The sequence below is a fragment of the Zonotrichia albicollis genome, chromosome 12 (genome assembly GCF_047830755.1).
Source record: "Zonotrichia albicollis isolate bZonAlb1 chromosome 12, bZonAlb1.hap1, whole genome shotgun sequence".
Taxonomy (NCBI): Eukaryota; Metazoa; Chordata; class Aves; order Passeriformes; family Passerellidae; genus Zonotrichia; species Zonotrichia albicollis.
In genome coordinates, this window is record NC_133830.1 from 4818102 (window position 1) to 4835908 (window position 17807).

A 17807-nucleotide genomic window follows, 5' to 3' on the forward strand; every position below is an offset into this window, starting at 1 on the left:
AGGGGCTGGCACAGGTTCCCCAGAGGAGCTGCGGCTGCCCCACCCCTGGAAGTGCTGCAGGCCGGGTCACTTGGGGCTTGGATCGGAAGGTGTTTGTGCCCACGGCAGGGACTGGAACCGGACGGTGTTTAGGTCCCTTCCAGCCCTGAGCCTCAGCGTTCCCCGCTCCGGAGGCGCTGTGAGGGCGGGCACGGCGCCCCGGCCCCGCCTCCCGGACGTGCCGGGCCGGACGCGGCTGCGCCGGGCCCGGGTGCGACGTGGATCCGGCGGCGCCTGCGCGGGGCCCTCGCTCCGCTCCGCTCCGCTCCCTCAGCGCCGCGCCCGGCCCGGCCCGGCCCAGCCCGCCGGCCCCGCCGGCAGCGGGGGCAGCCGCGGGGAACGGGCGCTGCGGAGCCGCCGAGGATGAGCTGGTTCAACGCTTCGCAGCTGTCCAGCTTCGCCAAGCAGGCGCTGTCGCAGGCGCAGAAGTCCATCGACCGGGTGCTGGACATCCAGGCCGAGGAGACCCCCTGGCCCGACGCTGTCATCCCCGACTACGGTGACGGTAAGGGCTCGGTCCGGCCGCCGTGCCGAGCCTCGGGCCCCAGCCTCGCCCGCCTCCTCCGCTGTCTCCCCCTTACCCTGGGGAGGTTTAACCGGCCCTCCTCCCAAAGCCGCCCCGGGTTTTATAATTCAGAGCCCCCTGTGGTTAAATTATCCACGTTCTGCTCCCTCCCGTGCCGGGGGACACCGGGCAGGGACAGGCTCAGCTCAGAGCCTGGCTGGTGTCACCAGTGTCCTGCTTTTATCGCATAGGTAGCACTGAGCTTCATATCCCTGCTTCTCGAGGCGTTATTTGTTTATATTTGTTTTCTGAGGGGCTAATAATTGGTAAAAACTCAGTAATATAAAAGGGGAAATAATGATCTTTTCAGAGGCTTGCTTGGATTCGCTCTCTGCAACAGGGAGGGCAGAGGAGAAGCTGAAAGTGTGGTCCATGTGAACCAAATGAAATTTCCACTTTTCGTGGCTTCCAATTCATAATCCTCCAACATCTGTCGAAAGGAATGTGCTGGTGGAAAAGTTGTCATGGCTATGAGGAAGTGTCTCACTTGAGCCTGAAGGAATGGTCAGCCCTAAGCTGCTGTTTGGAAGGGAGAGAGCGAAAGGGAGCCCTTGTATTAGAAACTCCCCCCAGAATATTATAATAATAATAATAATAATAATAATAATAATAATAATAATAATAATAATAATAATAATAATAATAATAATAATAATAATAATTATTATTATTATTATTATTATTCAATATAATAATAAACAACATATGGGAAATTAAGTCATCTGGAATTCGTGTCATTGCTACAACTATATCTAGAAAAACTATGCCTATTTGGAGGAGGAGGAGGAGGTTATATCCAGGTGAAGCAGAGTGAGATTTCTGAAACTGAAAGCTGTAGCAACTGAAAATGTTTTCCCGGTCGGTTGCTCAGCAAAGGTCAGTCTTGGATGTCTTTATCCCTTTGAGGTCTTGGCAATCATATAAGTGGTCTGGTGTCATCTTAAAATGCAGAAATCATTTATAGAAAACTCTGTCATGCTTAATTTCTCAAAGCTTTAGACTTGTCCAAATTTTAAAAATTTTATTTCTGTCTTTGTATTTATGGTAGTTCTGTAATTCTTAAGAAGAGCAGCAAAGATCAGCCTGCATCTGGTTTTGAGGGAAAACCTTCTTGTTCTTAAGAGATGTCAAAATATGTTCTGAATGTTACAGTTAAATCAGCTTTTTCTGAAGCTGTTGAATCATGGACAAGGTAGCAATAAGTGAGATGTTTGTAGTAATAAATCACATGTTTGTAGTATTTTGGGCAATGAAAACAGTAATTATCTGGATTTGAGGCCAACAGCTATCAACTGTTCTGAAAGTAGAAGGCAGCTTTAAATATTGTAACTCAGTGTTTTTAATAGATGCTGCTGTATGGAGTGAGTTTGTTTTTAAGTAGCCTGAAATAGTTATGTTACCCAGATTATATTTTAGGTACAAAATTGGATACTGTTTTTTGACTTCTCTTTCTTACTTCAGATGCTTCTGAAATTTGATGCTGAAATTCTTGTTCTTGCTGTTGACAAGTCCTGGAAATCCTGCAAGAAATACAATAATTGGAATTGTTGATGTGGTTTTAGGGCAGCTTCAGAACTGAACAATTTAGTATTTCTCTACAGAGAAAGAAAATTTTCAGTTGGGCTGCTGCTGATTTTTATTGTCAGCTCCATGCTGATGCTTGGTGTGTGAGGAAAAATGAAATCTTGTCAGAAAGTGAAGGGCAGGAACCCTTCTTACAGTGAAAATTCTGTAAATACTTAAAGCTTTCCCCCTCTGTTTTCTGTAAGGGTGTGTTTATGTGCTATTTGCAGATAACTTTTAAGACCTTGTAATTTTTTCCTCCTTTTTAATCAGTATAATTCTCTTAACTACAGCTTTTCATGTTGTTTTGCCTGGACTGCTTTCACTGTAGGGAAGCAGGAATTTTTGCTTTTGCTTGTAGCCTTCAAAGTGGGGTTTATTTGCCTATCTCCCTTTTTTCCTTTTTTTTAGGAACAAATTCTCTCATAAGTGGAGGATGGGACACATCATCCTGGGGCTTGAACTCAACCACAGAACCCCAGAACCAGCCAGTGTCACCCACAGCCATCACAAAGCCCGTGAGGAGGACGGTTGTGGATGAATCTGAAAACTTCTTCAGTGCCTTTCTCTCCCCAACAGACGTTCAGAGTATACAGAAAAACCCAGTGGTGTCCAAACCTCCAGCCAAATCACAGCGACCCAAAGAGGAGGTGAAAAGCACTTTAAAGGAGTCCCAGCACTCCAGTCAGCTGGAAGGGCCAGTGGCAGCAGAGACAGAGGTCAAGGATTCCTCTGGAGCTGTCCTGGACTTGAAAAGCCTTGATATTCCCAAGGAGAAATTGGAAGAGAATGCTGTGCTTCAATCTGATGGCCAGCATGAAGCAAGCACAAATGAAGGTACTGACAAAAAGGTGTCTGCTCTAAATTTTGAAGAACCTGAAGATTCTCCTGCTGAAAAATCCAGTGTGGGAGGGGATGGAGCAGCAGGTGCACCCGAGGGCACTGCTCAGCCCCTTGGAGCAGGCACAAAAGACCTGGGCTTGGAAGGGAAGGAGAGAAAAACTGAGGACAGACAAAGCAATACCCCATCACCTCCCATCAGCACCTTCTCCTCAGGCACTTCCACAACCAGTGATATTGAAGTTCTGGACCATGAGAGTGTGATAAGTGAGAGCTCAGTAAGCTCCAGACAAGAAGCTGCAGATTCCAAATCCAGCCTTCACCTCATGCAGACGTCGTTCCAGCTCCTGTCCACGTCTGCCTGCGCCGATTATCATCGCTTAGATGACTTCCAGAAAATGACTGAGAGCTGTGGCTCCTCGGATGCCTTTGAAAGAATTGATTCATTCAGTGTGCAGTCCTTGGACAGCAGGAGTGTCAGTGAAATAAATTCAGATGATGAGTTATCAGGCAGGGCTTCTGCTTCGGCGTCTGTCGCTGTCAGTCCTTCCGTGCCAAAGGCAGAAACGGTTGACGCCCTGAAAAATAAATCTGAGAACTTGAGTGATGCTCCTGTGCTGCATGCTGAGGAGGCTGAGATGGAAGAGAGTGGGAGAAGTGCAACCCCTGTTAATTCTGAGCAGCCAGATGTGGTTTTGGTTGCTGCTGTGCAGACTGTTGAAGAACAGGTTGTGAAGGAGGAGGCTGAGCCCCAGCAGGATGCTGGGGAACAACTGATAGAAGAGGAAACTGAAAAGCAAGAGCTTAAAAAGGTAAATAAAACAAGTATTGCAAACACACCTTTTAATTGCAAATGAGACTCCTGACATTCCCTTCCATTGTCCTGTATCTCTTAGATCAGCTTATTTGAATGAATTAATCGATGCTGAGCTATCTGACCCTGTACAAAACTGTCCCTGATATCCTGCAGTGGAATAGTACTGGTAAAATTTCTGATCAGATACTTGTGGGTTTCACCTGACCCACCTGGTTGTCATTGTTGTGAATTGTGAGTAAGGGTGGCAAACAGGAAGCCTAATAAGTCAAATGTGTTATTTTAGTTCTTTGGGGTTTACATTTGTATATTTTCTTGTATTATCTATGTTCAACATTCCAAAATCTGGTATTAAGAAATTATTTTGAGGATGTGAGCTAAGAGCATTTGACTCTGAGTGAAAGTTTTCCTCCCTCATCTGGGGCTGTTCTGCTGCTTTGTGCTGATGCTTCACAGAAGAGACTCTCCTATAGAAATTATTCTGTAAAGAACATTAGGAGTCTTAATGCTTAATGTAGGCCATAGTTTTCTAGACTGTCAGCTTTAGTTAAAAAATGCATGTATAATTAAACTATATCACAGCTGATGATTTTTTTCAGGAACTTCAGCAACATGTGCTGATTTAGTAGGATTTCCACACCTAGAGAAAACAGTTGTCTTTATGTTCAGGTGTGTGGCAGAAACATGGTAATCCTCACTGACTTCTGCCCCAAATTCCTGAAACATTGACCAGTTCAATTTTAAATAGTCTTGTGAGGGAATGGGAGCGGGGAGAAGGGAAAGCCTGCCCCTCCTGTGTTTTAATTGTCCCATTAATCTGCTCTGTATCTATAAAACCTTGTCCAGATGATTGATGCATTAACTGAGAAGCTGGAGAAGAGGGAAATACAGTTATTAAGCACTAGCAAAGAGAGGGCTCGCTTGGAGGAAGCTTTTGATAACCTCAAAGAGTAAGTATGAAAATGCTGTAATTGACTTTGCTGTAATAAAATGTTAGATAATAGATCAAACAAGGAGCTTTGTGACTGGTGCAAAGGTTACAGGGGATGTGCACTGTTTGGGAAAGGTGGCAATAATGATGGCATGTGCTGTGATGGGGTTTTTTAAAGATTTGTTATTTCTTGGAGCTAAAATCTCTTTTGAGGCGGGGCTGGGGAAAGGGTTTTTCAGTAAGCAAGCAGTAGGAATGACAAATGTGGAGAATCAGTCTTGGTCTCTAATAAAGATCTTTATTATAAGACTGGATTCAGCTATTAGGAGAGACTGATTTTCCTGATACAGAGGGAGGAACTTGATTTACTGAGTAAATAGTCAACTTTGTTGACTAAAATATAGGCAGTGAAGGTGTGGAAGAGGGGCTGGTTTAGGGGAAAACCTGAAATTATTATTTAATTTGGTTAAGTTAAAAAGGGAAAAAGTGGGAAGTTGTATTTACCAGCTCATTGATCAAAATTTGAGTTATAAAATTTACAGATATATGATGCTGTTGTTTAATAACTAAATTGATCATAACTTAAAAAATAGATGAAATAATTTACCCTTTATGTGATAAAGATTATGGTTAACTAAAAAGAACTTTTTCAAGGAGAAAACATTTAAGATAAATCAAGCATTTAGTTGTTTTCATGGGTAAACTACTGAATTGATAAAGATCTTTGATTAGGACTTCTGATACAGATGTGAGGTTTTTTGACTTCAGCTTATCATGTGTAATATAAGTAAAAAAACTTCTGAAAAGCATTTAAGACAAATTGTTGCGAGTTTGGAGTGTCACATAGCCATGCAAGCGCTCTGAAATGTTCATTTTAAATGCAGTGAAATGTTTAGAATGAAAGAAGAGAGCAGCAGCCTTTCATCTCTTAAAGAGGAGTTTGCTCAGCGAATTGCAGATGCTGAGAAGAAGCTCCAGCTAGCCTGCAAAGAGAGAGATGCAGCTAAAAAGGTGATTTGGCTTTTTTTTCATGAAATAAATATTCATTAATTTATGAGACAATTGAATTTCTTGAGGAAAAAACAATGAATATTAACCCAGGGAGAAGCATGAGGCTGTTGGTGACCAGCATGAGCTGTTTCCAGCCATCCAGGCTGCTTGCTGTTCTTGCATCCATGCTGTGAACCAGCTTGGGGAACTCATTTAATTGGGAAAAAAGAGATTTCATGTGTGCTCTCATTCACCTTGTACCAAATAATTATTTGCACTCGTGAGGGGGATGTGAGGAAGGGGTGAAGAATGGGAATGGCTTCTTTAGAGGATTAGCTGGGAGGAAAATTAAGGGCTGATGGCAGATTGATTTGGAAGAAGCAAAGAAATCTACACAGCAGCAAAGTTTGAGCTTTAAATGTTCTTGACCTGGTGTCACAGCATTTAATTTCTGTAGCTTAATGCAGAAAGGAAACTCAAATCTGACTGTAAAACAAATATTCTTCAGCTGTTTGTCACTGTGTTGACACAGCAGTGAGTTGAACTAGAAAAATTATTCAGTAGCTACGTGTGAATAGGACAGGTTGGTTTTTCTCTATTGCAGAAGTTTCAAGAAAATTGAATTGATGGGGAAGTTAGAACAAATTGTACAGAGGATTTACAGAGTTTCAAACCTTGGAGGTTTTTAAAACCTGATGCAATAAGGCTCTGAGCAATCTGTTTTGATCAGATAATCTCTAGAGTTCCCTTCCAACCTAAATTGTTTTCCAAGCAGTCTTGTGAGAGGAAGGGCAGAAGAAAAATGTGATCAGTGTAACTCACTGTGTGTTTTTCCCTCCATGTATTTTAATAAACAATCTTAAGTATTTTATCCTATTATTTAGGAAGTAAAGACTGTTAAAGAGGAATTGGCTACTAGACTTAATACCAATGAAACTGCTGAATTATTGAAAGAAAAAGAAGAGCAAATCAAAGGATTAATGGAGGAAGGTGAGAATTAACTTTTTTTTGATAGTAAAAATATGTAGAACAGTTTGAAATGTAGTGGCCTTGCACACCAACCTTCTTTGTGTGGGGAAAAAGTGCTAAATTTGAAGAATGTTGGATGTTTCTGAATGTTTTAAGCATTTAGTGAATAGCAAAGAGTAACAGGAGGGGTCTGGCAGGTGCAGGTGGCTGCAGAGGTGATTCCTACAAGATGCAGTAAAAGCTGCTGAGGGATAAAACCAACATGTGCAGAACAACATTCCATGTTCCATTCAGAAGAAATCTAATGAGGGCATTGTTCATGGCATTTTACAGTGTGTCCTTTAATACTTCTTAATTTTAGAATTGAAATATAGATACTAAGTGAGAAGATTCTTTTTTGAGGGAGATGATGAGCTCACTTGCTTAATTTTCAAAGCCTTTTACATCCTATCCTCTCTCACTGTAGCTCAGTGTAGCAAAGGTATCTCAGGATAAGATATATTTAAATTTAAGAACTTGCATGAAAAATTGTAATAATAAGTATTTCCATGTTTACTGGAGTGTTATTTTCATGAGACTAAAGAGCAAGGCTGGTGTGAATAGGGAGAATCCATAGAATATCACCAATATGCACTGGCTTCATGTTCAATTTCTTCACAGGAGAAAAGCTTTCCAAACAGCAGCTGCAGAATTCCAACATTATTAAGAAATTAAGAGCCAAAGAGAAAGAGAGAGAAAATATTAACACAAAACAGAGCAAGAAGATTAAGGAATTGGAAGAGGAGTTGCAGCATTTAAAACAGGTAAGATAGTTGTTGAAATTTTTTTTTTAAGTTTTTATGTTAGCTGCAAAATTGCCTTTTGGGAAGGCTCTTGATAAATTGACTTTTGTTTGTTTTCTGGAGACTTCTCTATTTCATAGAATCCCAGAATGGTTTGGGTTGGAAGGGACCCTTAAGCCCATCCAGTTCCATCCCCTGCCATGGGCAGGGACACCTTCACTGTCCCAGGCTGCTCCAAGCCCCATCCAGCCTTGGACACTGCCAGGGATGGGGCAGTCCCAGCTTCTCTGGGCAGTCTGTCAGGGCCTCACCATCTCACATTACTGGAGCACTGAGTTGTGATTTGTGTGTGTATTCCTTGTAAAACTGCAGTGAGGGATCCTCTCAGCTGTTTGTTTGCACTTGCACTGCTGTTACCATGTGAGCTGGAAAACCTGCACCACCAAAATTTGGACATTCAGTGATTGAGTCAAGATTTTACAAATTTCAGACCCAGGATGTGGAGCTGTGAGAAGCTGTGGTGAAGAGCAGCTCCCTCCTCTGGGCAAGGCAGGGGAGCAAAACCTTTCTCTTTCTGCCAGGTGTTAGATGGTTCAGCCACTTTATCCCAAACTGGCTGCTGCTGTTGTCCCTGTCCTCAGGCTGTGCTGTCAGCCCCATGTCCTGGGGTTTGTTTCATGTTTCCTGTCTGCCCTGCCAGGTGCTTGATGGCAAGGAGGACCTTGAGAAGCAGCATCGAGACAGCATTAAACAGCTGAACAGTGTTGTGGAGAGGCAAGAAAAGGACCTTACTAAACTTCAGGCACAAGTGGAGGAACTTGAAGAAAGGAACAGGAGTGTGCAGGCAGCACTTGACAGTGCCTACAAGTAAGCAAAGCAATCACACCTTCAGATTGTGGCTCTTTCTTGTGCAATGCTTGTGAAATATTTAAATGGAACAAAGTTACTTTCCAAGTTGCTGTTGGCATTTAAATGAACTGGGGTTTGTTTATTTCTTTGGTTCTTTCTCCTCAGGGAACTTGCAGATCTTCATAAAGCTAATGCCACAAAGGACAGTGAGGCTCAGGAAGCAGCCCTGAGTCGGGAGATGAAGGCCAAGGAGGAGCTTGGGTTAGCACTGGAAAAGGCCCAGGAGGAGGCTCGGCAGCAGCAGGAGGCTTTGGCAATCCAGGTGGGTCTGAAATGAGCAATAAACTCTGTAAATCAACAGGTGACTGCACTGCCTGCTGTGTGCACCTGATGGAATGCACCAGGTGGAACTCGTTTCTGTGTACTTAGCAAATACCCAGAGGATTTCTTCCCTGTGGAACTTGTTCCATATTCATGGATTGCTTGTGTTAACCTTTAAAATACTAATTTTATTTAAAAGTATTTATCATTTTACCTATCTAGATGAAATTACTTTGACAGACTCTATATTAAGTTTGTGGTACTCTTACCTGTTAGAATTTTTAGTGATAAATAAATCAGTGCAACTGTTTGTGTACGTGCAAAAATGAAGCTTTTACTTGCAGACAAACATACCACTGTTTGAAAATGGTGTGGGACTGTGGCAAGGAATAGGTGATGATAGAACTTTTGGCAAGAGTTTAGTAACAATTTCTTGTTGATTTAGGTGGCAGACCTGAGGCTGGCACTGCAACGTGCAGAGCAGCAGGCAGCAAGAAAAGAAGATTATTTACGGCAGGAAATTGGTGAACTACAACAGGTACTGGAACAAACAGATGATGCCCACTTGCATCTGCCAGAAGGACTTCTAAAAACCCAAAAATAAAATGGTACCAATGCATGAGCAGCCTGAAAGAGAGGCTTATTTTCCTTGTTACCTGCACTGGTTGTCCTTTACAGAGGAGCAAGAAAAATATTAATGGGAATGTTTTTAAAATCACATAGTGGAAAAAGTTATCTTAGTTTTTTATTATGTCTCTTTAATAGAATGCTGTCCTTTTTTAATACGAGACAAAATACAGACATTAATTTTGTGATAGTTGTGTAAAATTGTTGGCAAATGCACTGTGGATGACTCTTTATCTGCTTCTTAAGAATATTTTTATTGTTCTTAAGGGTCAGAGTATAGATGGTTGCCAAAATGTTTCAAATTATATCCAGAGCTCTGGAATTTTTGGGCCCTTGCTCTATTATGTATCTAAAAATGTTTTACTTCTCTCCTGAAATTTCACACTTTGAGTTTGAAGCACATGAATGTTAGATTGTAAAGCAGTCATCTTAGAATGTAAAGCAGCTGCTATTTATTTAGATGAACTCTGTATGAATCTTTCAGTCCATCATATGATTTAAATGATATTTGATTTGTGATTTCAGAGACTCCAGGAAGCAGAGAGCAGGAACCAAGAGCTGAGCCAAAGTGTGACCTCTGCTACACGGCCCCTGCTGAGGCAGATTGAGAACCTGCAGGCCACGCTGGGAGCCCAGACCTCTGCTTGGGAGAAACTGGAGAAGAACCTTTCTGACAGGCTGGGTAAGGTGGGAGCTCTGGGTGAGGATGTGAGATGTGGCAAGGTCAATGTCAAGGGCTTCATTAGCACTTGCCCAAAGTGTAGATGGTGGATCAGGAGAGAGGAGCACCAACTGCTTTCCTGTGAGGAAATGGTCTGGGGGGTTATGCCAAGGTTCTCGGGCAGGTAATCCACTGTAAAACACTCTAACATGAGACTGGAAGGTGTGCATGTCCTCACAGCACCTCAGGGCATTGAGACACTGAAAGTATTCCAGCCTGATGCTGAGATTCCCAATTGTAAAGTTTGGAATCACTTACCTGACTAGGTGATGATACACATATTGTATCATCATATTGTAATGATATTGTATTATATTACCAATATATGTACATATATTCTGTGATTATACATATCACTTACCTGCATAGGTGATGATCCATATATTATTTCATACAGTAGTAACTTATTGTCTTAAATGAAAAATACATTAAAAGCCCAAAGGTGGACCCAAAGAAATTATTTCCTTTCTGGAATCAATGTGTAGTTGTATACTGCATTCTGAAAGAGTCTGAAATCTGTTCATTCTGCATTGCTTTGATCCTCTATGTGTGGAAAATATTTCATTTCCTTTACAAAAGAAAAAAAGATGTATTTTTCAAGAAAGATTAGTTGCATATAAAAAAACATCTCAAATTCAATTTTGATATATAAGTAAGTGGCTGATATTCTAGATATTTGATCAAAAAAGGTTAAATTCCATGTTTTTTCTTTCTGTTAGGGGAGTCCCAAACTCTTCTAGCAGCAGCTGCTGAGAGAGAACGGGCTGCTACAGAGGAACTCCTTGCTAATAAAATTCAGATGTCTTCTTCTGAATCTCAAAATAGTCTTCTAAGGCAAGAAAATACCCGTCTTCAGGCTCAGCTGGAAGTGGAGAGAAACAAATTAAAGAAAATAGAACATGAGAACAGCAGGTGAGTTCATTTTTGGTTAACAGCATTTCTGTTTAATGTAGGGAAATGCAGTGTTGATGTGACTGTGCCAAGTGTTGGCACAATGTTACAAAAAAAACCCCTTGTGGATAGTTTGTTTCATTTTAAAGATTAAACAGTGTTACATTGATAACATTTTGTAGCCTTGCTGCTGTGTTTGTTTTTAAAGCATCTGAATCTACAGGGAATAAAATGGAGAATACTTATTTACTAACTTTACCTCTTTCCTTCCTCTCTGTGTAGGTATGAGGTTGAACTAGAAGGGCTCAAGGATGAATATGCAAAAACCTTGGAAGATGCAAAGAAAGAAAAGGTATTGCCTAGTTCAGCTTTAATCTCTGTTATGCTTGAAATCTGAGCTAGCAGATTAACAGCTTTTATTTCTCTTTGCAGGCACTGCTGGCTACTCAGTTGGAAATGGAGAAGATGAAGGTTGAGCAGGAGAGGAAGAAGGCTGTTCTTGTCCAAGAAGCAGCAAAGGAGAAGGTGCCAAAACCTAACATTTCTAAGCCTTACAGATATTGTCTTTATTTTAGTAGACATCTATACCTGAAACTTTTAGTGGCTGGCAGTGTCTTTCCAGTGAAATAGGTGTTGTGTTAGACTCACTGAAATAAGTTTTGAGTAATAGTCAATTTAACCTGAGAAGAGGTAAAATATGGATTGTTGTCTTAATCCTCTGTGTTCTTTGAGCACTCTTGAAGCAATTTGTTTCCTTTGCTCAGACTTACCAGCATTGCTTCCACTGAATTCCTGTTTTGTTTCAGTGTGCAATGTTCCACATGCTTTCCAACTGAAGTCACAAGTCACAGAGCAATCCTCAATAGTCATTAAATTCATTACCACTAATTAGCAGTTCGTATTCAGTAAAACTATTTCTGTTGTTTGTTTCTTACTGTCTCCAGTCCTAAAATCTAAGTGCTTTCCCCTTCAGAGGTTAGCATGCTTGTAGGTGCTGTCTGGAAAAAGGGGCCAGTCTGTCTTGAAGAGGTATCAATAAATTATTAGCATGTGAAAAATCCTGGAATTTAATCTATGCACTTTATTTGAAAAGGAGAAAAAGGCCTTAAAATTCAATCTAACAAATGTTCTTCTGCATGTGAGATATTCTTTCTGTGATACACTTGGATGTTCAAAACTGCCTCTGAGTCTCTTTTGGCTACTTGAAAGAGAACCTTTTTTTGGTGTAATTAGCAGCTTCTGTCTAAATTTCCTGAAAGGTCCAAGATCTTTAAGATAGGCTGTTTTACAGCACAGAAATTCTTTGTTGTTGAACTTTCATATATTTTAGATATGGGGCAAGTAAAAAAATCTATCACAGTGTATTCTGTAGTTGTTGGTGGAAAAAAAGGAGACTATTTATAGAATTTCTTTTAGCCTGTTGTGAAGGTTTTTTCTTTTTCTAACTGGTGATATTGGATGTCTTTGTTTGTTTTTAAGGACCGAAAGTCCTTCACAGTTGAAACTGTATCAAGTACGCCGTCAATGTCCCGCTCCAGTTCCATAAGTGGGGTGGACATGGCAGGTCTGCAGACCTCCTTCCTCTCCCAGGTAGGATAGATCTCCTATAATGGCTTTTTTCTTCTTGACAGACCACTTACTTCACTTACTTTCCTCCTCAAGTGTCCGGTTTTCGGCTGTTTGGAGGGCCTGGAAAGGCCCGGGGTGGCCTTGAAGCAGCCGCGTTTCAAAGGAACAGAAGAGGCTTCAGTTCTTTTCTCGGTCTCGGTGTTTATTAATTGTTTATCTAAAAGATTTTCTCTGGGCCCGACAGAGCTCTGCTCAGCAGCCAGCCATGAGCACACTCCCCTCTCTCCGGGCGGTCACCTATCTTTATACCCAAAGTTACGTGTACAATATTTATCATTTTTCCCCAATACCTTTCACCCTTATTGACCAGTGCACTTTTAGTAATGACCAATCCCAAAGTGCCACCATCACCACAGAAGATGGAGGAGAAGAAGAAGAAGAAGGACAGGACACGCCCCAATTCCTCCATCTTACTTCTCTAAATCCCCCTGTACAGAAATCCTAAACCCTGTGTTTCACCCTCTAATTAACTAATCCCTTCACCATTCACCCCGGTGAAACCCTCCTATCCTCATACAGGTGTCGTGTCCTGTGTAGGATCAAAGTGCAGCCACCAGACACTTCTGGCAACATTCCAGGACTCCCGAGCCCCCCAAGGGTGGTCTCGGTGACTCGGCACCTCAGTCCTGAGGTGCTGAGATCCCACACTCAAGAACTTCCAGTAATGCAGAAAATGACTCTTTTCAAGAGTGTATTGGCCTTAGACAAGGTAACATCCTGTGCAGAGACATCTAAAATCTGCTCACAAGATGTCTGTGACTGTAAAACAATTAAAATTGATTTATTTTTACTTGCACTCCTGGTTTAGGGCACAGCCCTTAAAAACAAGCTTTAAGCATTGAAATGCTTGCCTAGCACAATGTATTTTAAATCTTAAGTTATGCCATATTTAGGAATCTTTTAGGGAAGATTCCAAACTGGCCATGTTTTTCTCTTAATTTTCAGCTTCTCTAACCTTCTGTTTGTAGGATGATCCTCATGATCACTCGTTTGGACCAATAACTACCAGTGGCAGCAATCTCTATGATGCAATAAGGATGGGATCAGGTTCAAGTGTAATTGAAAACCTTCAGTCACAGCTAAAACTAAGAGAAGGAGAGATTTCACATCTACAGGTATCTTTTCAGAAATCTTGGTGTGTGTTACAAGAATTCTGTGAACCAGCACAGCTGTGTAGGGATGAGCACAAGAAGAATTTGTTGGTTCCTTTTTTGTTTTTGCAAGGACCTATCCAGAAAACCTATCTGTCTGAAAAGTAAAATATCCAGGATACTGAGGTTTGAGAAGAAAATGAGAGTGGATCTGAGATGTGCTGTTTCACAGACTGGTTAAGAATAAACCTTAATTACCTGTATTTTGATATGTTGTTTTATAAATACAGTAAATTCTTTCCTTCTCCTCCTTGTTATGTGTGTTTACCCTAGCTGGAAATTGGAAACCTGGAGAAAACTCGATCAATAATGGCAGAAGAGCTGGTTAAATTAACAAATCAAAATGATGAACTTGAAGAAAAAGTGAAGGAAATACCCAAATTACGCACACAGTTAAAGGTAAGTGCATTTCTGGCGTAAATCCATCGTAAAATGTAGATAATTGCATTTCTTTAGGAGTAGTCCTGTCAGTTTAGGAATATATTGAAATCTGTCTCTGAGCATAAGTGACTGAAGAGCCTGGCTTTGGTGTTTTTTTTTTTTAATTTTATATATAGTAGAATCTAAAAGTGCCCACTCCATGGTTAGGGAGTCACTTCAAAACACAGTTGTTGGAAACATGTGCTGAGCATAAGACTGTGTGCTAAACCAGGGAGAAGCCATTTTTGTTTCTATCATTTAGGAACTTGGCTGGAACTGGATTTTTTAGTAGAGGAAGGGTTTTGATAAATAGCTTGGGTTGATGAGGTTGATGCAGAAGCTGAATATATGTCCAGTAGAGATACGTATATAGAAATAGGACAAATAATTGGATGGTTAAGAATTTAAATTGAAATATTTGAAAAGTTTTGGAATAATTTTTGAATGCAGAATGTTCAGTTTTCTCATTTCTCAAACTGGTCATTCCTGTAGTAAAACAGTGCAGTTTTCTAACTGTTTTTAATGCTTATAGCAACTGAACTTCAAGGTGCTTCAGAATGTCCTCTGAAGTCAGCACTAATTCTTTCTGATCTTTGGAATATCTTCCTTTAACATCTAGAATATAAATCCAGCTGTATTCAAAACACAAAGTACTTTTGAAGTTTACTGAGTGCTTCACTGTGGTTACACTTTGAGGTGGTGCTGCCCTTATTTCCCCTGGCAGTGTAAAACTGTCCAGCACAGCTTGTTTGAAGCTGAGGATAAGAAGCAGTGATTTAACTGTGTGTTAAAACCCTTGCAGGACTTGGATCAGAGGTACAACACCATTCTCCAGATGTATGGGGAGAAGGCAGAGGAGGCTGAGGAGCTCCGGCTGGATCTGGAAGATGTGAAAAACATGTACAAGACTCAGATAGATGAACTTTTAAAACAGAGACAAAATTAATTCCTGGTGGAACTGTTAGCATTGTATGGTGACAGACTGTAAAGATAACTGTTTATGTAAATGCTGAATTTAAATGTCCTGTAAAAAAACCCCTGTATTATAGAAAATGTGACTATATAATAGAGTTCATATGTTGACAGAAGAATCAATGCTTTAAGTGTCCTGTTCTGTCTGCATAAATTATTTGTGCAATATTTAATTTTTTTTCTTCAGTCATCCCTTTATTTAAGTTTTTGCTAAATGGTGGGTCATTTTACATAAGCAGCAGAAATTTTGATTGTTACCTTGGGAGACAGCACTGGAAGGCATGAGTAGTACTAAAGCAGCCCTTGATTCATAATCTCTATAAACCTGTGAAAATCACTTTAGAAGTCTGTCTCAAGTGTTCATATGAGGTTTTCTAAAATCTCATCAGGTAATTTTTAATAACTAAGTAGCAGGGACTTGCTGTCTGAAGCATACCTGGTGGATATTTTTATGACAGGAAAATCTTGGATTTGTGCTTACAACATCTGAACATGTCAGGGTGATTATTCTTAGACAAATCAGATTAGTCTGACTTCTTTACACTAAGTCCTCTAAAGCAAAGTGTGACACTCAGATGAGACCTCAAATTACAGCTCCATCTTGTATATTGCTTGAGTAGTGTGGAGACAGCAGCTCTGCTTGTAATGATAAATGTCTTCAACTTTTAACACCAGAAATCTCAGCTGTTAAATATCTGTTCTAGATTTAGTAGCTGATTTTTACCAGTAGCTAGAACAGTTCAGAAGAATGCAGGAAACTGATTTTTTTAAAAATAAATTGCTGCAGATCTCATGGTTCCTTTTATATAAGCAGCAAGGGTTAGACTTCTTGTAACACTGAACTGTGGCTTAATCATAGAGCAAGTCTCCAGTGGCTGCAGAGTATTTCTCATGCCATTCCTTCAGCGAGGTATTGGCCAAACAGCACTCACATGACTTGGAGCTGAGCTGCATTTTTGGTAATGTCAGAGGAAATGTTTAATGGGACCCTTGGGAATGCTGAGAAGGAGCTGTGTCTTCCTCTCTGCATTCCAGAGAGCAAATATTTTGCTGCATCTCAGAACCTACTCGTGTGAAATACTGGGCAGTTGAAATTCTTTGCTTATCACACCAGTGCCTCTGTTGGGAGAGGGTTTGTTTTCCCAGACCAGTGCACGTTGTAATTTGGAACTCTTTCCCTGCTTGGGTATTTGGTGGCCTGACACACAAAGGATGTGAAGGATGAGGAGTTGCTTCTGCAGAAATGCCTCTTGGTAATGTGATTTTACTATGGGTGTTAAGGATTTATTCCTCACTGGGAGAACAGGATTTATTCCTCACTGAAGTTACACAAGCAAGGGAATGTTCATGGAAAATCCCAGTCTGATTTGAGATTCAGGCAGTTACTCTGTGAGGATTTCATTAAAACCATAGAGCCAGAACACTTAAATTTGTTGTAACTCCCCATCTGTCATAGAAACTTCTAACTGCTTTAATAAAAACTTTTTTTCCCTTCCTTTTTTTTTTTTTCATTGGGAGGTGGGAGGGAATTACCCTCTTGTCTTCAGTTTTGGAAACCATGGTGGTACAATTTTTCTTCTCAGAAAAATTTAAACCTCAGAATTTAACACTTTACCTTCATATTAAAGTGTGGTTGGTTATTCCAAATTTCTGGAAAACCGCAGACCAATCAAACCTAAGCAAAAATCAGTCTCTTTTAAAACGCTGGAATTTTACTGATTTAGAATTATGATGTACAAGGGTTAGTTGAGCCTTTTCTTAAGAAAACAACTCTTTGTGATGGACAAAGATTAGAAATTCTGTTTTGTCTACTACAGTGAATCAATAACTTCCTGGTTTTCACCTTTTTTTGTGATCTTGGCAGACAAATGCAGCAAAGAAAAATAAATTATTTAATAGTCCTGAAGGACTGACAGTTCTGAGTATGTCTTGGGCTATCTAGTTTACAAGAGCTTAGGTAAAAGGGAAATTTTAACATGCAATCAGCATTAACTGTTTTAGATGTAAAAACACAAAAGGTATTAGATTTTTAAATCTTATTAAAGTAGATGTAAATATTTGTATTGATTATTTTTGGATGCTATATTCCCTTGTAGTGCAATCTTTAATATCACCTGAGAATCAGATGGCCTTCTGTGTCTTAATCATCAAAGCCTTAGAAAACAAAGTGGCTGTTGGAAGGTAACATAGACTTTAAAATATCCTGGTTTGCTCATCTTTGATCTAACTGTATGCTTGTTTTGAAGAAACATTAATGGCTGCTTGGCACACTTAATTCATTGCTCTTACTGAGACTGCCTAGGAGAGTAATGTGCAAAATGAAAGGAATTAGGATAGAATTCTAGTACTCACTTTTGTCTAAATTTATTATTTTAGAACATCCTTTTGAAAGTAACTAATTTAGCTCTCATTTTCACTGGATAAGCAAGTAAGAAAAATGTTATTTAAAGATTACTCAGTGTAGTGTTCAGAGGGAGCTGAATTGCTGATGGAAAGGCCTCTGTGGATGTGGAATAGATTACTCTGGTACTCACTTTAGGAGCTCAGGAGCTCATATTCAAAATCCCATGTCAAATTCACATGAAAGAAGGGTTAGTTTTTGTTTTCCTGCTCCATGTTGTAATTTATGTGCTTACATTTTACTAAGGGCTATAATGATCCTTAATAAGAGGTGAAATGGTTATCACAGTGAAATTGAATCCTTTGGTTTCTAGTTGTAAAATATGTATAAAC

At 40.3% G+C, this 17807-nt stretch overlaps 1 protein-coding gene across 1 annotated transcript; it reads left to right on the plus strand.

Moving 5' to 3' along the window:
- The first annotated feature begins 243 nt into the window (after nt 1–243).
- TMF1 (TATA element modulatory factor 1) lies at nt 244–17644 on the plus strand. The gene is made up of 17 exons (XM_074550387.1): nt 244–544; nt 2579–3819; nt 4668–4771; nt 5637–5763; nt 6627–6732; nt 7372–7514; nt 8194–8360; nt 8508–8664; nt 9109–9201; nt 9816–9972; nt 10731–10923; nt 11185–11254; nt 11335–11427; nt 12382–12492; nt 13500–13646; nt 13956–14081; nt 14905–17644. The coding sequence occupies exons 1-17, from the start codon at nt 403–405 to the stop codon at nt 15046–15048; spliced, it is 3321 nt and encodes a 1106-aa protein (XP_074406488.1). The 5' UTR covers nt 244–402; the 3' UTR covers nt 15049–17644.
- The last annotated feature ends 163 nt before the right edge of the window (nt 17645–17807 follow it).

Bases quoted from the DNA above. Each gene is read 5' to 3' on its own strand.
- TMF1 (XM_074550387.1), top strand. From the start codon at position 403: ATGAGCTGGTTCAACGCTTCGCAGCTGTCCAGCTTCGCCAAGCAGGCG. The intron at 6,733-7,371 runs GTGAGAATTAAC...ATTTCTTCACAG, and splicing joins CAAAGGATTAATGGAGGAAG to GAGAAAAGCTTTCCAAACAG. The intron at 13,647-13,955 runs GTATCTTTTCAG...TGTTTACCCTAG, and splicing joins GAGAGATTTCACATCTACAG to CTGGAAATTGGAAACCTGGA.